Genomic DNA, 21294 nt, shown 5'->3' with positions numbered 1-21294 from the left:
GAGGCTGCACCGAAGACTGAAGATGAAAACAGAGTTGCACTTACCTGTAACTGCTGTTCATTGAAGTCTTCGGTGCAGACACACATCCCTCCCTCCGACCCTGCTGTCGACCTAAAAAAAGAAAAGAAAAAAAGAAACAAAGGGGAATCTGAGTATCTTCTTGTCATATATGATTAGTGATGTCTGGAGTCATGGTGTGAGATATTGGGCCATGACGGTAAGAGGGCAAAAAGCCCAGCATACTGGTCGGCGGCGGGCAAGGAACTGAGGAGTGAGGGGATGGCCCCTCCCAGGAGCACGCGGTGGGTTTGGTGGGAAGCCGACCGCGGAGGAGGGAGGGGCATCCCCAGTTAGAGTTCTGAGGCTAGTAAAAGTTTCCGGCGGCAGGCCTGCGCGCAGGCGCAGTCCCACATGTGTGTCTGCACCGAAGACTTCAATGAACAGCAGTTACAGGTAAGTGCAACTCTGTTTTTCCTGACCCAGAGCTGGCAACCCTAAGCTTGAGGGGAAAGGGACAGAGTCGGTGCAAAAGAAAGGAGCTCTCATCCCAGGCAAAACGGGGAGATGCTCCTGGCTTCCTTTGCTGTTGGCTGGTGTTCCAGGCTATAAATGCATCTGCAAGTTTGGAGTCTAGAAAGTGGTGCCAGGATGTGCCCCTGTGGCAAGGGCAATGCCAGCTGCCCAACAAAACACTCCCAGTGATGTATCGAGCGGAGGCCAGGACAGAACAAGACCCGTTGTTCCCTTTTACAGTCAGATGGAGGGACAGCTGCAAGTCTCCCCCCCCCCCCAATTCCCTTAATGTATTTATTTAGGTTATTTTGATGTCTGGCCAGCCCTAGCCCAGGGGCTTTTGATGAGATCAGACGGCCTAAAAAGGGCTGGGTGGGGGAAAGGTTAAGATCTCTCCTCTCCCAGAGTGCTGTGTCCGCTTCCACTACCCCGCGTCAAGCGGATCATAAAACAAACAAGGGGGAAAGCTTCTGTTCCCAGAAGGCTTGTAATTGAAGGGCACAGATGACCCTTCCCCACATCTGCGCGCCGCAGCTGGGAGATGGCGTGTGTGGATTTTTGAGGCTGAGCGTGGGCAGAGGAACAATGTGCGCCGGGTGGGGTGAACTGTGTGCTGCATCATAGACCCCTCTTTTCTTGAACTTTTTCCCCGCCCTGGTTCTGCGTACCACAGAACCCCTGAAGGGTGGATGCTGGATCCAGGCGCCACCTTCCTCTGCTGATTTGTAAAGGGCAGGGGTCCCCAACCGCTGTGAGGCTGTGGGCTTTGAGGTCAGGAAGCAATTTTCCTGGCCAGATTGGCTAGAGATCCTGGAGGGTTTTTGTTGCCATCTTCTGGGCATGGAGTAGGGGGTCACTGAGGGTATGGGGAGAGGTAGTTGTGACTTTCCTGCGTTGTGCAGGGGGTTGGACTAGATGGCCCAACTCTATGATTCTATGAGATAATAGAGAGGACACAGTCATCTCTCTGAGGAGGGAGTTCCATAATGTTTGGTACCACAAGCAAGAAGGCCCTTCCTTGGGTTGCCTGACCCATCTAACCTTAGATGATGGGGCCACCCAAATCAAAGTCCCTGAAGATGACCCTTAGTGGTCGGGTAGGTTCATATGGGAGTAGGCGGTCATTAAGGTTTGTCGGTCCTGACCCATATAAGGTTTTAAAGGTCAACACCAGCACCTTGAATTGGGCTCAGGAGCAAATTAGGAGTCATGGTACCGGTCGAATACTGGAGTGACATGGTCCCTACGACCCACTCTAGTCACCATTCTGGCTGCAGCATTCTGTACTGACTGTAGCTTCTGGACACTCTTCAAGGGCAGACCCACGTAGTGCACATTGTAGTAGTCTAGACGTGTAGGCACCATAATGGCAAGATTTGTTTTGCTAAAGAGAGGCTGCAGCTGGCTCACCAGGCGAAGCTGGTGAAAGGCACTCCTGTATATGGCCACCACCTACGGATCCAACAGGAAGCCTGGGTCCATCGGCACCACCAAGCTACAAGCCTGCTTCTTTGGGGGGGATGGAACAGAACAGCAAACACCTCAATTCCTTGGTCAGTCCTTCTGCCCGCCAGTAGCACCTCTGTTTTGTCGGGACTAAGTTTCAGTCCATTAGCCCTCCTCCCTCCCAGAAGTGCCTCCAGGCACGAGGAGTTCACGGGTTTCCACGGCCTCCCTGGGATGCGCCGGAAGCTCAAGGCAGAGCGCGAGTCCGCTGGCAGACTGGTGGTGCCTGCAGAATGCTAATTCCCTTGTTTCCTTCTTGAGCCATTTGTTTTTAGGAAATAAACTCTCCTTCCTTTTTGAATGTTAACCAGGAAGGATTTTTGAGGCTATGTTTGAGGAAACCTAGATGCTCTCCCTTCTGGAGCTGAGGGCAAGCACCGAGGAGCTGTGACCAAATCCTTCCTCTCTTTGCTACAGCAAGAGCCTTGACCCCGCTTTCAGCTCTGGGAAGAAGGAGGGCATTCTTCCTGCCGCCGAGGGACCGAGTGTGAATACAATGGACGCAGAGGGATGTGGGGCTGGCATTTCCAAAGCCCACGCTTTCCCATTGGCTGGCACTGGACGATGGCTGCCTGCCAGGCAGTCCTGCCCTGTCCCTTTCCACACACAGGGCCCTTGTGGCGGATGCGTCCCCATCCATCAGCCGTGGTTATCGTCTCAGAAAGAGGTTTTTTTTGGGGGGGGGGTTCTGGAATTGCAGGTAGAAGGAGTAACTATATTTTTGTAAAATGCCTAGGAATTGCCCATACTTGTTCCTCAGGCAGACATCATGTTGTCAAGAGGCAGCCATGATGGTATGAATGGAGGCCACTTTTTATTCCAGTTGTTTTTATTGCTCCCTGTAAAATATGGAAAGGCCAGCCTGCTTCATTGGCTGGCTTGTTTACCTCTAAAGCGGAGGTAAACGTCCGAGGAGCAGCCATCTTGGTTCCTTTCCGTGAAGACCGCGAGGTGGGGCTGCCATTTTGATTCTCCCCCCTCCCCCCGTTTTGGTCCTCACAGAGGCTCCCGCTTGTCATCGTGTGAAGCGCAGCATCCAAGTGTCTGGCTTTCTTGCGCAGATGAAGAGAATGAAATGGCGGCTTGGGTTTTTGTTTTTGTGTTTGTTACCATGGAGAAGGGAAGAGTCAGGGCAGCCAGATTGCAGATAGCGAGTTGGCCATTTATTTTTGAAGAATGGACTCATCAGTTGAAATCACTAGCTGACCTGTTTCCCCCCTCCCAACCCACTCATAATAGGAGCTCTGTTCAGAATATGTGGAAATGCAGGCTAGAACAAATTCAAATTTGGGCTTTAGGGGGGGGGGAAAACACCCTAAAGAAAGCCGGTCGGACGACAGTCCCAGATCAGAAAGACCGATGGTTATTTCCACTGACAGAGAAGGGGAAAGGGGTGGTTGCTCGATATCATTCCTATCCAGGGATGTGTGTGAAAAACAAGATAGTCTGCTTTGGCATCTGGATCAAAAGTATGCAACGCAAGTCTTCTTATCTTTAAGCAACAACAACAAAGAGTCCTTCGTACCAATCTGTAACTGTCTTATTGCCATGGACACAGGTTCATGAAAGGGATTGCTACTCAAAACAGATTATGCACAGCTTGATCCTATGCAGAGTTTGTCCAGTCTGTTGAAATCAGTGGGCTTTGTCTAACATAACTCTGCATAAGATTGCCGTGTTAGAATCCACTGCACTGAAGTGTGCTTCTAGTCCTCATGGAGGAAGGCTTAAATAGGAGAAAGCTGCATTTGTAGTAGCCGCCTTGCACCACGAGGAAAGGTGGGGTAAAAATGTTTTAATAAATAGGGTTTGTGACTAGGGCTGGCCGGCTCTGTTCTGAGAAGAGGGTTGCCTGCTCCAGGTTGGGACGTTCCTGGAGGTTTGGGGGGTGGGACCCCAGGAGGGTTGGGGTTTGGGGAGGGACTTCAGCAGAGTATTGTGTCACACAGTCCATTCTCCGAAGCAGCCTTTTTCTCTAGGGGGACTGAATAGTCTGGAGATCAGTTGTAATTTTGGGAGAGCTCCAGCCCCCCACCTGGAGGTTGGCAACCTGAGAAATTCCTGGCGATTCAGGGCTCTGCCTGTGGAGGAGGGAATTTGGGGTGAGGGTTTCGCCTAGGATTTGTGGTATACCATAGACTAGAGTTTGTCCTCTGAAGCTGCCATTTTCTCCAGTGGAGTGAATCTCTGTAGTGTGGGGATCAGCTGTAATTCCAGGAGAGCTTCAGGTCTTACCTGGAGGTTGGCAACTGTACTTGGGACATGCGGCTTTCTCCATGAAATCTACTCCGTCTGGTCTTACCCGCCAGAAACCATCATGATACTATTAAGTCTACAGAAGCGACTAGCCCACAAATTCCTTCGTGCCTCTGTACCTATGTTAGATAAATTTACGCACGTTGGTAAAACAAAGGAGCGTGGTGGGGGAGGGATGGAGAGAGGATGCGACTCCTTTCGCTCATCTCTGCCTGGTCACTAGGATTCAGTTTTTACTCTCCATAGGCGAAAAGACTGTCTACAAGCCAGAGCGAAGGCCGGTGTGGTTAGCGCACGTCGCCTGGATGGAGCTGCCTTGAATGAATTGTTCCCTGTGTGCTACTGAAGCTGAATGGAGTGTGTGAGACCCCCGTCGGTTAAAATCAATCTGAGAAATATGATAGATTTATTAGTTCGAGTAACGGAGTAATGTCTGCCTGATGTATTCTCCTTGTGGTGAACATCATGAAATGAGCTCTGCGGATCGTAGGGTTTTGGGTTTTTTCGGCTCTGCAGCACGACGGATCCCCCACCCCTGCCTGTTGGCTCATTAGATCACCGAGGCCCGTAATTTCAGTGCGGCCCGTACCCCTGGCACCACGCCCCACCCCCGTTCCGTTCAGGCTGCAGTCTCTCTTTGCTTATGCAAGGAACGATTTCCCAGGGGTCACCATCTATGGGATGTTCTTGCAAGCCCTGTCAAAATGGGAATACAAAGCAAACATATAAACATAAACAAATTATTACATTATATATGGAGCTTACTTTGAAATTAATGATTAACTTATTTGAATTACACTTCTCTATGTTCTCAGTACATTTTCATATTTTGATAATATATTTATTCTTAAACATGTGTTAAAGGTAAAGGTAAAGGTCTCCTGTGCAAGCACCGGGTCATTCCTGACCCATGGGGTGACGTCACATCCCGACGTTTCCAAGGCAGACTTTGTTTGCGGGGTGGTTTGCCAGTGCCTTCCCCAGTCATCTTCCCTTTACCCCCAGCAAGCTGGGTACTCATTTGACCGAGGATGGGAGGCGGAGTCAACCTTGAGCCGGCTACCTGGAACCGACTTCCATCAGGATCAAACTCAGGTCGTGAGCAGAGCTTTTGACAGCAGTACTGCAGCTTAACACTCTGCGCCACGGGGCTCCTAAAACATGTGTTACCTAAATCTTTATATTCTGTTTTTATTTAATTCTATTCTTAATTTTTTGCTATATAATTTTTAAAAACGTCCCATTTTTCCTGAAATTCTGAAATTGATCTATTATGTATAAGAGGCGTTAGCTTTGCCATAGTTGCATATTCTGTTAGTTTATTCATCCATTCAGTCAGATCTGAGTTTTTCAGGAGAGAAATCTCTTGAAAGGAGGTGGTGCTGGGGACTGAATGCTGATGTGGGGGCTGATTTGGCATGCAGCCCCCTTTGGTCTTCACCTGTGTCTAAAGTTGCCAACCGCCAGGTGAGGACAGGAGATGTGGGATTACAACTGATTTCCAGAAAACAGAGATCAGATCCCCTGGATAAAATAGCTGCTTTGGAGGGTGGACTCTATGGCACTGTGTCCCACTGATTTCCCTCCCCTCTCAAAACTCCACCCCCAAATCTTCAGGAATCTTCCCACCATTGGCAACTTTACCTTTGTCCCTGCTTGTCTGTCATACGGATGGCAAAGGGACTGACTCGGGGCCCATTCCCACAGGGAGAGTTTGCCTGGGGTGGGTCCCGTGAAGTGCCCTCTGGTGGGCAGTGGTGGAAGGGTTTGCCCTTGACGTACATTCGTTGCTGGGCATCAGCTTCTTGCAGGGACCCGCTGTAGTGGGGTTAATTCCTCAGCCCCTGGCGCAGCGCCCTGATGAATGGGCTCGCATTTCGTGACCTTTTAGCGAGAGGCATATGGTTGGAATGTGTCCCCGGGAATCTCAAGCAGCGTGGGACGCTGTGTGCTGGATGTGAGGCAGTATGGGGGTGGGAGAGAAGGAGAGGGAAATTCTGGTACCAAGAGGGGAGAAGGTGGGTGGTGAGTGGGAAGAAATGTATCTGTGAGCAGAACCGCACCATTCTTTCTGACCATGCATGTAAAAACAACCTCTACCCATCACTGAATTCATCCATCTTCCATATAAACTGATATATCCCTGCATACTGAATTAGTTCTTTGCAACATCTTTCGCATCTTCTGACTGGGATATAAGGACTCAGAGATCTCCTTTCCAACTTGTATCAGATAAAGGGAGCATTAACTCTCCAAAGTTTATACCCTGAAAATATTGCTCATCTCTGTGATGCTACTGGACTCGAATTGAGCTACCCTTCTGTCCATTTGGCTTCTTTCTGTACACCAATCCTGTTTTAGTTGTATGGCTGCACAGAATCAGTGTACACAGTCAGAAGAATCGCAGGATTCAGATTTGCTTGGATTGTGGTGCCTCAGGATGCAGGGGCAGGTGCTGGACATTTGAAAACCCGCCAATGTTAAAATCTTCCAGCATGGAGAACGAAGCAGTGTATTTAAAAAGAAGGGGGTTAGTCTTGCCTTCTCTTTTGCCTTGCAGTGTGTGAATGGTCCTATCCAGGTCTGAGCCCTGTAGGAGCTTTTTGCCCAAGAGTCTTTGAGTTGCAGCTGACCCATGTGCAGATTAGGAAGATGTGCATCCTGTGTTCGTTTTAGACTTGCCTCCCTGCGTCTGCGTTCAGAAGGTTAGCTGGGGAAAGTAAATGTCAAAAGTGGATTCTAATTTATGGATCTGAGCCCAGGGAACGGGCCTGTGAATTAATTCCTTTTAGAGCTCTTGGGTTCTTTGGCCTCTGGTATACATGTGTCGGGTCATGTCTGCACAGGAGCTTCCAGCAGTCCGGTTTCAGTGATTTAGCACTCCTCCAAAAAATGCAGAAAACAGTGGTCTGCAGCATTCCTTTCCCTCCAGTGAGGAACTCCTTCCATGCAACCTCTAACCCTCCACATCTGCCATATGTCTGAGTGCCACAAGGCTTTCAGGAATAGCTAGCGAGCTGGATGGAAATCTCATATGACCATGCTCAAGGGAGGAATGAGAGAATAAGTTATTGTACCTTTATGAATGTGCATTTTCTGTAGCTATTTTCTACCCACCTCAGCATATGCTTCTGTGATCTTTTGTCCCTGCACCTGTGAGAATTTGCTCACATCTCCACACATTTCTCCACTGCTTTGAAACTTCTCTTAAAAAGGCAGTAAAGGCTTTGCTGGGCCAGAACAGCACCAGGGTTACACCAAAGCTTTTATCCTCACGTGTCGGGGGCAGTGACCGTCGCTGTCATGTTTCAGGGAAGAACGCTAGCCAGAGAGGTCAGTGACAGAATTGAATAGTGGAAGTGTGGGGGAAGATCCCTATGCAAAATAGTGATTTTAAAAGCAGAAATGTTGCAATTTCATTTTAACATACACCATCTATATAGGTTGCAGATTCCAGGTTTCTTCAGCATGGATTTGGTGTCCAACTTTCAGGAGCAAATGTGGTGGGGTTCAACAGAGAGAACATGCATCTGTTGAATTTATTTATTTACTTCATTTATACTAGGGTTGCCAACCTCCAGGTGGCAGCTGGAGATCTCCTGGAATTACAACTGGTCTCCAGGCAACAGAGACCAGTTCACCTGGAGAAAATGGCCACTGTGGAAGGTGGACTCTCTGGCATTATACCCCATTGAAGTCCCTCCCCTCCCCAAAGCCCACCCTCCTCAGGCTCCATCCCCAAAGTCTCCAGGTATTTCCCAAGCCAGATCTTGCAACCCTAATTTATACCCTGACTTTCTTCTCAGAGGGTTCCCAAAGTGGCTTATATCCTCCTCCTCTCCTCCACTTTGGGTCTCCCAAATTCTAGTCCTACACTCTAATCCAGGGGTGTCAAACTCAATTGTTACGAGGGCTGGATAGGACATAAATGCCACTTTGTCGGGCCGGGCCATGCCTCGCCAGCCCAGATCGAGAGTGGAAATGTGACTGCCTTGGCTGGCTCGCGGGCCGGATTGGGGGGGGGGAGGAGGAGGAGGAGAAGAAGGTTTTTATATGCCGACTTTCTCTACTGCTTAAGGAAGAATCAAACCAGTTTGCAATCACCTTCCCTTTCTCTTCCCACGACAGATACCCTGTGAGGTAGGTGGGTCTGAGAGAGCTCTAAGAGAGCTGTGACTAGCCCAAGATCACACAGCTGGCTTCATGTGTACGAGTGGGGAATCAAACCTGATTCACTCCAAACCACTGCTCTTAACCACTACACCAAGCTGGCTCAGGGGGCCGGGTCCAGCCCACAGGACTTGTGGTTGACACCCCTGCTCTAACCGCCACACCATGCTGGCTGTCACTTTGGCTAGAATCAACATTAATAGGGTGGCCGTTAGGAACCAGCTCAAGACTGTAGACTAGATCCAGGCAAAAACTTCCTGCTCACCCAAAGCAGTTCTGTCAGTGGAGTAGGACGTTCCTTTTCCTTCCACCACATCCATCCAACTGTATCCCACTGATCTCCCCAAAAGGCTGATACAGGGAGTCAGGATGCTCAGGAACAGCAAGAAAGGTAAATCAGGAGCCCGCAGCATTCGTGTAAAATTTAGTCCGGCTCCTACCCACTGTTGTGCCCGAGATGGAAAATTCCCTTTCACATGAAGCACGCATGCTTTTGTGCAACTTCCATTCATTTCTGCGCAGCTCCAGCTGGAGAACTTCCTAGTGGGTTACGCCGCATGGGTCACACCCATCCATCCTGTTCCGCTGTCCTTTACTGGTACCCGCCTGTCGTTGCCTCGGATGGCCACCAGTGGCGGCGGCAGTGGCGATGTTAAAAAAAATTCCAGAAATGTCGGTGGCCACAGACTGCAACAAACGGCATGAAGGAAGGTGTAATAAGGGCACGGAACGTGCACTTCTATTAGAATGTCGAGCGTGCAGGCAAGCTGGAGGGCATGCATGGTCAAAGCCAACGTGAGGGTCTTTTGTCTGGGAGAGAAGGACACACAAACAGGCCGAGCGGCTATAACTCCCTGCCAGGCTGATCTGTCAGGTAACGTTGCCTTCATAGGAGAGATCCACCACCATTGGGATGTCTTGCTCTTTGAGTCAATTATAATTACTCTCGTGTTTTCCAGAAAGAAAGGAAATATATTTAGTGTAACGCTTGGGATAAGCATTGAACATAAAGCTAAATTTATGTTAAGCTTGTATTGTGCGGGGATGTACATAGCAGCGTAGACTGCAGCACTTGGCATTTCGTTGCTTGGATTGATACTTACAATGCTTTGAGTCTTATTAAATCTATTATCGTTCTACTCCTGTCTGGCATTAATTTAATGCCATGGTGTAGGCTCTGCAGAGGACGGAGGCATGATACCAGCTCTGCCTCGAGGGCTTAGTTTTATCTGTATTCTCTTTCTCTATATATATATATATATATATTAAGTGGCATGGAAAACCAGGTTTCTTATCTTTTGTAAGTTTCCTTGAGCACCTTTTGGGCTGGAAAGGTGACCGATCAGGGCTTTAAATAAATAACCAACTCTGCACTGAGAGAAGCTCTGAGTCTCTTAGGAGGATGCAGTCAGTCAGAGAAACGTATAAGTGAATACACGATTGACAAATGTATGAGCCAGTATAAATAGTGTGATATTTCCCAGCCCTTGCTGTTTCGTCTGCTGCGTACATTGCAAATGCCCATCTTTTTTTAAAGGATATTTTTCCCGTAGGCCCTTCACTGTTCCTATTTGCTTTATTAGTTTTCACATTACTGCGATATCCCCTGGTTTATGATTGCGTGGTATAATGGGTCTCTGTTTTGGAGAGGGGTGGTGGTGGTATTATGTCTCATGAGACAAAGGGATGTTGGCTTTATAATCCTAGAGGTAACCCACAAAGCCATCTAGTCTAGCCCTAAGCTGCTTGGCAGAGTTTGCTGCCCACCGGCTGTCAGCCCATGTCATCTCTTACCATGCTGTGCCACAACCAATGAACCATTTAATCAGTAGAGCGGGAGCTCCAGATGACTCATCTTCTGTTAATTGCAAAATAATGTAACAGCGGTAGAGGCGGAAGATGAGGGATTGGCACTTTGCAATGCAATACAGGAAGGTATAGTGGTGGTGTTGTCTCTGGCAGGGATTGGCTGAGTTGCTCTGATGTCATGGGGGTGAGCGGATTTCTCGCTGCCATTGGATGAACTGCGTTGAGGCTAGAGAGAAGCCTCACAGTGTGTGTGCGCGGGGGTGGGGAGGTAGTTGTGAATTTCCTGCATTGTGCAGGGGGTTTGCCTAGATGACCCTGGAGGTTCTTTCCAACTCTGTGATTCTATGGCAAGCAAAAGGGAAGGAGGTAGTGAGGTTGGAAGAGAACACACCATTGGAAGAGAGAATGGGGCAGAGGACCATGGGGGAAAGAAAAGATCAGGAGGAGGAATCCGGAGGTCAACCCAGGGAAGATGCACATGGCCAAGGGCTGGAACAAAAATGTAAAATCACATTTTTAGTGTAGGCCTTTTACAGAATAGTATCTTGTATATGATGTGGCTTTCTGTATAAAGATACTAGTCCTCTGGTGCTGAATTTCTCACACCTTCTTCAAAGGGTCCAACCTGCTTGGTATCCTTACCTGCCTCTCGCTTACCTTCGATTGTAGGAGGCTAGTTAGGCTTTTTCTGGTTAGTGTTAAAGGAAGCGGGACTCCACACATGCTCAGGAGTGGTCTGTCTCTCAGCAGCTGCAGGGGAAAAAATCCCAATAACAGCCCTCACATTCTCTGGATTGATGATGTTGGTACTCAAAGGGTACCATTATTATTTTATTACTTTGACCATTGTAAACAGGTACTCAGGTGCTGGTGTTCAGCTATGGTGAATCCCAGTTCAAGCCTTGCTCTCTTCTCCTTGACTCATAAGAATGTAAGAAAAGCCCTGCTGGATCAGACCAAGGCCCATCAAGTCCAGCAGTCTGCTCACGCAGTGGCCAACCAGATGCCTCTAGGAAGTCCACAAACAAGATCACTGGAGCAACATCCTGCCTGTGTTTCTCAGTACCTATTATAATAGGTGCACGTTCCTCTGATACTGCAGAAAATAGATATGCATCATGACTAGTATTCATTTAGACTAGTAGCCATGGGTAGCCCTCTTCTCCATGAACATGTCCATTCCCCACTTAAAGCCTTCCAAGTTGGCAGCCATCACCACATCCTGGGGCAGGGAGTTCCACAATTTAGCTATGCATTGTGTGAAGAAATACTTCCTTTTATCTCTTTTGAATCTCTCACCCACCAGCTTCAGCAGATGACCCCGCGTTCTGGTATTAAGCTAGAGGGAGAAAAGCTTCTCCCTGTCCACTCTCTCCATACCATGCATGATTTTATAGACCTCTATCCTATATCCCCTTAACCACCTTTTTAAGCTAAACAGCCCTAAGCATTTCAACTGCTCCTCATAGGGCAGTTGCTCTAGCCCCCTGATCATTGTGTTTGCTCTTTTCTGCACCTTCTGAAGCTCTGCAATATCCCTTCTTTAGTTCGCTGTGATAGTCATCCATTGTTTTGTTTTCCTCCCTGCACTAGCCAGAGCTCAGGAGGTCCAAGCTGAGAACGTGACGGTGGCAGAGGGTGGCCAGGCTGAAATCAACTGCAGACTGCACCAGTATGACGGCTCCATAGTGGTGATCCAGAACCCATCCCGCCAGACCCTTTTCTTCAATGGCACACGGGGTAACCGATCTGTGGCGGTAGTGGGCTTGTGGGTTGGGCTTGGCCAAGTGAGTGATGTGTGAGCCATAGAGATAGGAGGGCACAAAAAGCCATGGAGTCAATACCCCGCCCACCAGCTGGATCCTCCGCTCAATAGTTCCCCCTACAGGTCAGTGTGGGTATGCAGTCCATACTATAATGTGCCACAGACAGGGATCAGGTGTGGTTCAAAAGGTGCTTACTGAATAAGCGGTTCCAGCAAACGCAGTGAGATGTGCCACGTGCATGAAGAGATGGCAAATGTTCACCCACTGTGGGGTCACTAGCCAGTCTGACCTAGAAATGACCAGTTACTCAGTGAATGTGAGGATAAGCCCATTCAGTGAGGTTAAAAGTGGCCCCGAGGTAGTTTTATGTTTGAGAAAGAAAGTACAAAATGTGCTTCTGCTGTGGTAAACACAGAATACTAAATAACACAGTTGGCTTTTTGACGTTTTTCAACTGTAGCCCAAACTCTGCTCCATAAAGAAACAGGTGCACTTTCCCTTAATGGTAGGGCTGGACTTAACTCAGGAAAGGCTACAGAATAAATCAAAAAGAGTTTCCATCTAGACATTAGGAAGAATTTTCTAACAGAGCGGTTCCTCAGTGGAACAGGCTTCCTCGGGAGGTGGTAAGCTCTCCTTCTCTGGAGGTTTTTAAGAAGAGGCTAGATGGCCATCTGTCAGCAATGCTGATTCTATGACCTTAGGCAGATCATGAGAGGGAGGGCATCTTGGCCATCTTCTGGGCAGGGAGTAGGGGTCACTGGGGCTGTGTGGGGGAGGTAGGTGTGAATTTCTTGCATTGTGCAGGGAGGTGGACTAGATGACCCTGGTGGTCCCTTCCAACTCTATGATTCTGTGATTCTATTCTATGATTCTATGATTACAAGTCCACAGTACCCAACATCCTGTCACTAATGGTGCCAGTGTGGTATAGCGGTTAAGCATGGTGGACTCTAACCTGGAGAACCGGGTTTGATTCCCCGCTCCTCCACATGAGCAACAGACTCTAATTGGGTGAACTAGGTTCAATTCTCCACTCCTCCACATGAGCAGACTCTAATCTGGTGAACTGGGTTGGTTCCCCAACTCCTACACATGAAGCCTGCTGGGTGACCTTGGGCTAGTCACAGTTCTGTCCAAACTCTCTCAGCCCCACCTATCTCACTAGGTGTCTGTTGCGGGGGGAGGAAGAGAAGGTGATTTTAAGCCAGTTTGAGACTCCTTAGGGTAGAGAATAGCACGGTATAAAAACCAACACTTCTTCCTCCTCCTGAGAAGGGTAATATCCCCCAAAAATCTTGGGGAGGGGGGAGGAACCCTTGACCTCCACAGCCCATAACTGGGTCATCTTTCCCTCTCTTTCCACAGCCCTTAAAGATGAGCGCTTCCAGCTGGTGGAGTTTACCCAAAAGCAAGTCCGTATTGTGCTCTCCAATGCCCGCCTGGAAGATGAAGGTGGCTACTTCTGTCAGCTGTACACAGATGACACACACCATCAGATCGCTATTCTTACTGTGCTGGGTATGTCTTCTCTGCCTTCATCACACCGTCAAGTTTGGAAAGGGAGCCAAAGAGGCGACAGTACCAATTATCGGGAATTTTATGACGGAGTTCCATAGGCACAGTTTTCACAGAGCTGGAATGGAATTGGGGACGTCTAGTTTAATCCTCTGCAGGGGCAGGGGTGTTCACCCACCGGCCCGGATTGTGAGGTGCCTGAAAAGAAAGTCTTTCACTGCCAGAGAGTCCAGTGACCGGCCAATAACAGTGCAGATGAATCTGGCAACCTGCCCGGGGGGGGGGGGAGGAGAGCACAGTTGCACACGGCACAGAGTTATGGTGATGGGGAAAGCCACACTTTGACACCTCTGCCTAACCTACACCACAACACAAGTTCTGGGGCAGGAGTTGGCAAGCTGTAAAAGCATATGGCCCCCCAGACTAACGCATTCGATAGTCTTACTTATGGGAGGAGAGCAGGGAGGATCCAAATTCCTCATTAATTGACGTAAATGTAGGTACTTGGGACTAATTACGAAAATTAAACAACTGTGTGCTTATTGTTCATCACTTATTCTTCTTTTGCAGACAGGAGGGGTGGAGCGGGCGGGGGGAGGTAACAACAAGGAACTAAAGCTGTGCTGAGCCTCGAAACCCCCAACCTCTGGCCACATATTCAGGCTGAGATGTTTGTCTTTTCAGCCTGTCCTCCCACCTTGAGGGCAGGAACCTTAAAAGTAGAAAGGAATTCCCAAGATGCACTTGCAGCAGCAATACCACAGAAGTACGGAGCACACAACTCTGCCTAAACACCTCTTCACCAGTGCCAGTTCAGCCTATCTGTAGTGAGAGCTTCTCCCTCACACCCTGTTAAAGACTCTGCCCTAGACAGTTTCCAAAGCTGTGCCTGTGGAAAAATTGATTAGCCACAGAGATCTCCAAGGTTCATCACGTTAGCGGAACTTTTCTGCCTCTAACTCTGATAATGCAAAAGTTTAGGGAAAGAGTTCTGTTCTTTTCAACTGTTAACCAGCAAACCAGAGCAAAGAAAAGATTGCTTTTATGGAGCAAGATAGGAAAAAATAATGGCACCAAAAATTAACCCCACAAATACTGTGGAAATGAATGCTAACATTGTTCCTAGCATTGCTTAATCATATTATAGCTGATGATGGTTTTAAAACAAACCAGGCTTCAGCTTTTTTCTCACTGCTTTTAGGGATTATCAAAAAAGCCTAGGTTACCCAAAATATTACCAAGAGATCGCACACCTTCTTTTGAGACTTCCAGCCAGAGAAATCTGATTTTCCTATCACAAGAATGCTTATTTATAGGAAAATATCAGTCTTATCTTTCTCCCAGTTGGATTTATCACAATCATGTGGTTCTTTCTAGATATCTGATTGTAACCACTAAATAAGAGATAAGCAACATAAGTGCAAATAGCCAATCAACAGGTGCATATGAGATCATCCGATATAGCAAGATGAGAAGGCCAACCACAAATCTTAAAAAATAATTAATCTAGCCTTTTTCTGTAATTGCTCCAACTAACTGACCAAGATAAAGGCAGATCTAAGTAACAGGTGTGGAATCTCTTAGTCAACTTGCAAACTCAGCAAGAAAAAAAGAAGTGATATCATTGCAACCGCCAGACCTCTGAGAGAGAATCATGACTGTTGAGGCTGCTTTGGGTGTTTGCATGAGTGAAGCTGCCCTGAACATCCCAAGATGAGCGGCCATCCCTACTCGCCATCCTTGTAACCCCTGCTGCGGTTCCTTACAGTGCCACCAGCAAACCCTTTGGTGGAGGTGAAGGAACAGGCTGTGGAAGGAGGAGAGGTAGAACTCACCTGCATCGTTCCGAGATCACGCCCTGCTGCCACCCTGCGCTGGTACCGGGAACGAACACCATTACCAGGTATAACTTAGGAGCAGGTAGGATCCAAAGACTTCTCCTCCTGTGGAAGTTTAGAGCCAGCATGGTGTAGTGGTTAGGATGGTCGGACTCTTAATTTGGAGAACCGGGTTTGATTCCCCGCTCCTTCATGTGAGCAGCAGACTCTAATCTGGTGAACCGGGTTGGTTTCCACACTCCTACACATGAAGCCTGCTGGGTGACCTTGGGCTAGTCACAGTTTTCTCTGAACTCTCTCAGCCCCACCTACATTGCAAGGTGTCTGTTGTGTGTGTGTGGGGGAGGAGATTGTAAGCTGCTTTGAGGCTTCTTAAAGGTAGAGAAAAGCAGGATGTAAAAACCAACTCTTCTTCTTCAAATGAGCCTTTGTTAACTCAGTGGCCGGGAGGTCAAAAATATACTAATTTGCCTCTTCCACACTGAGGTTTTTTTTTTCCTGCCTTGGAATCCAAACTGATAGGCTTCTTTATTTTCTTGTCGTTTCCATGTGATAGAGGATATCATGCTGTAAGCATCCAGTCTCTAGGTTTCCCCCATCTTCGTTAGTTCTTTCCCTAACCTGCTTTCCTCCAATCTTTTTGTAAAGTCCAAGCATGTTGGCACACCATCTGGACAGAATGGTGTGCATTTTCTTGACCTGCAAACGTCTAACCTAGGGGCCCCAGTGGGCACACAGTACCTGCTGACACCTTTCCTGGAGCCCTGCCAAGTGTTTTTAGAAAGCGAATGGAGCAAGGTGGGACTTTTACCCAGCAAGGCTTCTCATTGACCACTGGAGATTTGATTGGCTGTGCAGACTTTTAAAAACATTGCTTTGGCAACAGCTGCCACCACAGCACAAGGATCTTAACTGTGTGACTGAAGGCAAGCTGCAGCAGGTCTTTTGTGGCTGGCTCCACCTCCTGCAGCAGCCATTTTGTGGCTGCGCCCACCATGTGTCAGAATTTCAAAGGTGCCCTCAGGGTCAAAAATGTTGAGAACCCCTGTTCTCACCCATGTAGGTGCCAATTTTCCTGCCATCAGCTCTTTGTGGGTGCCACGTTCCCCAACATTCCCTCCCCCCCTTCCCCGCTGCCGTACCACTGGAGGGCTTTTTGAGAGCCTTTAAAAAAGAAACCCTGGCAATTGCTATAACACTACAAAAATCTACTGCCACTTGCCTATTTTAAATCTTAATAGAATCCTTGTGCACACATGCACACATGAAGAAAGGAACAAAAAAAGGGAGGGGAGTTGCCATGATGACTGGTACCATGATGACTGGTACAAAAAGATGGAGGAAAATGTGGATTCTGTGGAAGTTTTGTCTTCAGTGTGCAGGCTCCGCATTCACAGCAGAGAATCCTCACCTTGTGGAAGCAGCCTGGGATGGTACAGACTTGAATTGTAAAAGGGCCGTGGCTCTGTGAGGAGAGCAGATGCTTGGCTTACGTAAAGATCCCGGGTTCAATCACTGACATCTCCAGTTAAAAGATTTCGGAGTAGCAGATTTAGATAAAGACCTGTCTTTGCCTGGGATCCCGGAGAGCCACTGCTAGTCAGAGTAGAAAGTACCGATGAATTGTTAGACTTAGTATAAGCTGACTTCATGTGTTTTGATGTCTTCACAATTTCAGCTAGGCGCCAAGAAGCTGCTTGCCAGGAAGAACTGCCGACTCCAAAAGTGTAGGATGGCTGAGGCTGCATCCATATGCCTCTTTGCCATATCCATGGAGTGCATTATTAGCCTCCACTCCTACTCTTTCTCCCCCCCCCCCCACAGTGAATACCTAAAATAGAAAGTTTGCATCAGTTCGCCTTAAAGCAGCTGCTCCTTTTTAGGAGCCTGAAACTCAGAAGTGGCTTCTTCACCCGGTACTTTTTGTGTCTGTGTGTTTTTCTAGGCATTAGTAGCAAGCAAGAAAATGGGAAAGTGTTCAGTATTACCAACGTGCTGCGTTTTCGGGTGGAGCGTAAGGACCATGGCAGCATTGTGACCTGTGAGGCCAACCACCCTGCGCTGCGAGGGCAGCAGAAACAGACGCAGTACGTGCTAGATGTACACTGTAAGTGACAGCAGGGGTCGGGATGGTGGGGCAGGAGCTAAAAGGTTGGGGTGGAGGAGCATTCAGATGTCATATTATGGACTGCATTGTATGGTTTCCCCACCCCCCCTCTTTCTGGATGGCTGCCCTTAAGTCAAATCCAGTTCCTGGGAGAGTAAATAGGAGAGGAAACAGGCCTGGTCAATGGGCCACTTGACAGAGTTTGGAGGAGCTTGCGCATCACCCCTTCCCTGCACTCCACGTAGAGGTTCTCTCTCAAAGCCAGTTGTTGCCCAGAGGTAAAGTTGCCATTTACCACTTCCACCAGGAAAATTCCCTCTCTGAGGTCATGACCCTCATCATGAGACATTGGGCAGTGAGAGAGAAAAAATGGCAACAGCACTCTAGGAATTCACTTTCTAGTCTCCATGGTAAAGACCATGGAGTCTGGAGGACAAGCCAGAGCACTACCCTTTTAAAAGTCTTTAAAAGAGGTGATTTGCATGCTGAGGCAGAAGGAGGTGATAGTATTTAGGACTGAATCACTTCATTTTGCCAGTGGGAATGGGGTGTATCCTATCTCTGAATTATGCCCTGTGTAAACCAACAACAATCTATGTAATAAATCAGCATGGTCAGACAGAAGATTTAACGTGGTCCTCCTCTCTCTCTAGTGTTTCAGAGGATGGCAGCAGCCATGTTGGTCTGCAGTAAGGGACCAACAAGATTTTCAGGGCATAAGAGCTGTCGTGAGTCAAAGCGCCTCCCCTTGTCAGCTCAGGTACCCTGAAAATTTTGTTGGTTTCTCCAGTGTGTTCATGTGTTGCATATAAGAAAAGTTTTAATGGGGAGAGATTTTTTTTTTTTAATCATGACTGGCTCTCTGTGCGCATCAGAATGAAGCAGTAGATTGGACCACCTTAGACTGCGGTGGGAGATCCCATTTCTTTTTTTAAAAAATACTGTTTATATTTGGTTTTTTAATGCAAGCCAGTCACAAGTTATATTCAGCAGAGGTCTCTGACCTCTTATAAATTGAGGGCCAATCAACACTCTAAAATTTGTGTGAGACCCGGAGAAACAAAAAACTGTGAAAACTATTATTGCTACGATAACAGCTATTATACCATAACTTCTTACCGATAAATTGTGTTCACTAAGGTGTTGCCTTAATTATTACTTAGCAGAGGAGAAAAAAATCTCTGTTTAATGGGCTCAATGCTAATTAGTATGTATTTTTAAACATTCCCTCATATAAAGAAATCCCGGCAGGGTTGGCCAACCTGCAAGCGGGGGCCTGGAGATCTCCCGGAATGACATCTGATCTCCAGACAATTCAGATCAGTTTCCGTAGAGAAAATGGCTGCTTTGGAGATTGGGCTGAGCACCATTATATCCTGCTGAGGTCCCTTCTTCCTCAAACCCCACCCTCCCCAGGTTCCACCCCCAAATCTCCAGGAATTTCCCAACCTGGAGCTGTTAACACTAACCCCACATGAGCCATTTTGGGGAGAAAGGTTTTAATCCATCTTTTTTTGTTTTCTAGCTTGGGCTCTGCCTAGTGAGACCCAGGCCCTGCGGGATTTAATTGCTTTCCGCAGGGGCTGCCATACAGAGATGTTCCACCAGGCCTATGGTTGAAGACAGCAACAGTACCACCAGAGTACTGGTCCCCCACCCCTTTCCTTTCCCTTCCTTTCCTTCTTTCCCTTCCCCCCTTTCCCCCCTTTCCCCTCCCTTTTCCTTCTTCCCTCCCTTTCTCTTCCCTTTTCCCTTTTCCCCCTTCTCATTTATGGGTCTGATATGATCCTATCCTAAACCCTTCCTTCCCCCATATCTCCTGGGTCCATTGCCCCCTTCCCTGAGATTTGTAATATGGGCATGATGCTATAACAACCATCCCAATATTGCTCCCTACATAGGAAACTGGGCGCCAAAGCTAGAATCACAGAATTACAGCGTGCTAAGGTTTTATTATGTTTTAGAATGTTTTCAAATGTGTTAGATGGTTTCTTTATAGGGTTGCCAGGTCCCTCTTTGCCACCAGTGGGAGACTTTTGGGGTGGACCCTGAGGAAGGCGGGGTTTGGAGAGGGGAGGGACTTCAATGCCATAGAGTCCAATTGCCGAAGCGGCCAAATCTACTTCCCTTCGGTCGCAAGGTCACTCTTAGGAAAGGAAAGATAGGGCAAAATCTCCCTTTCCAAAGTTGGTAACAGTTCGTAGATCTTGAAGGAGCATTTTTTAAAAAATGCTTAGAGTGACAAAGTGCCTCTCCTTGCATGTGGACTACGGAGGTTTTGTATGCTGGCTGCTCAGTGGTACTGGAACCTCCTGTTTACCCTCTCTTCTCTTTCCACCCTCCGTCCCCAGATTCGCCCACAGTGAGGATCCGCCCTCCCCCAGGAGTGATGCGGGAAGGAGACACCTTAGTCCTGACCTGCGCCGTCAACGGCAACCCACCGTGAGTACTTAGCCAGAATGGGGGGAAGCTGTAATTAGAATTGAAAAGATATGTGTTGGGATCTACACAGGATCCGAAGTTTACCTTCTTCTCTTGGGGAGAGGGAGTGCCTGATAAGGGCTGTGCCATGGTACCCTTGAACTTAAGTAAATAAACAAAACCCTGAAATCTGTGCCAAGAAAAGCTGCATTGTGTGACCCAAGTAAATGTTGCAAATCAACAAAATGGTACTTGCTCTTGGCTGTCATCCTTTTTTTTTTTAAAGTTAGTTGCTTGATCTTCTGGGTTCTATTTCTTTAAAGCATTTGTCTCCCACCTTTCTTTCTGCACGGACCTTCAACGTGTCTTGCGGCAAGTACTTTAAACAATGGTATGGATTTCCCACTCCTCCAAACACAGTGGCCAGCTCCCATCTGGTTTCCTGCTCCATCTCCAGTAGCTTCATTTCTTAAAATGTCTGCCAGAAAACGGTGGTATTAGACAACTGTTATGGTCAGTGGCAGGAAGAGGAGGGATACACTTCTCCTCTGGGATGCAGATCCAAGTACAGGTTGGAACTTCTGCTTCTTAACCTTCAGGAGTGGCTCGAAATAATAGAAAAGTCGGGGGGGGGGGGATAGTGGCTGTGCTCAGGTGTTCTGGCCAGTAATTAATTGGCTGCATCTGAATTATTCTGCTGGCTAATGATTGTTTGGGTGGGTGGAGGCATGCCTTCTCAGATTTCAGGTGATGCGGTCTCATGTTGCGGGTCAGCATTATCTCAGAAGAGGCATTCCTTCCCAAGTGTGAGAGGAGGAGGAATGCCTCTTTTAAGATGGCGTCAACTCCCTGTTTCTGTGTGTGTGTGTGTGTGTGTGTGTGTGTGTTTTGGAACTGCATGCTTTAAAATCTTAAAATGCTTTTAAAAAATCTGCTTCCTGATGGATTGAGGACATCTTTTGAACTGATCGACTGATAGAATCAGTGAGGATTAGTAGTGCCATCCTAGGCATAGTTATGCCCTTCTGAGTCCAGTGTTGGGCTCAGGAGGGTGTAACCCTGCTTAGGGTGGTGCTGTGTGTTGTATTTCTCATATTTTGCATAATTTATTCCACTTCTGTTAGCCCTGGGGAAGTGTAGCTTTACAAGTTGCATTGGTTGCACTTTTTTCAATTAATAATTTATAAACAATGAGGATGGGATGGTGGCTAACTCTTCCACCTGTGCCGTGTCCTCAGTTGAAAATCTACCCTTCTCTCTGGCTGGGCTTAAAGCAATCCATGAATGCCATTTTTTAATCAGGGGAACAGTATAGCATGGGGGGCGGGGGTAAAATCACCTTACTCCACAAAGGTGCTTGTTGGGCCAAATAACACATCTGGAATTTCAG

At 47.8% G+C, this 21294-nt stretch overlaps 1 protein-coding gene across 1 annotated transcript in view; it reads left to right on the top strand.

Moving 5' to 3' along the window:
- The first annotated feature begins 211 nt into the window (after window positions 1–211).
- Window positions 212–21294, top strand: part of CADM4 (cell adhesion molecule 4) — a 28881-nt gene continuing 7798 nt past the window's right edge. The window contains exons 1-6 of the mRNA XM_056847686.1: window positions 212–217; window positions 11802–11994; window positions 13389–13541; window positions 15307–15441; window positions 17322–17483; window positions 19835–19925. Of these exons, the coding sequence (XP_056703664.1) occupies window positions 212–217; window positions 11802–11994; window positions 13389–13541; window positions 15307–15441; window positions 17322–17483; window positions 19835–19925 (740 nt within the window). The remainder of the gene's footprint in view (window positions 218–11801; window positions 11995–13388; window positions 13542–15306; window positions 15442–17321; window positions 17484–19834; window positions 19926–21294) is intronic.

The sequence above is a fragment of the Euleptes europaea genome, chromosome 3 (assembly GCF_029931775.1).
Source record: "Euleptes europaea isolate rEulEur1 chromosome 3, rEulEur1.hap1, whole genome shotgun sequence".
Taxonomy (NCBI): domain Eukaryota; kingdom Metazoa; phylum Chordata; class Lepidosauria; order Squamata; family Sphaerodactylidae; genus Euleptes; species Euleptes europaea.
This window is presented reverse-complemented; position numbering and strand designations above follow the sequence as displayed.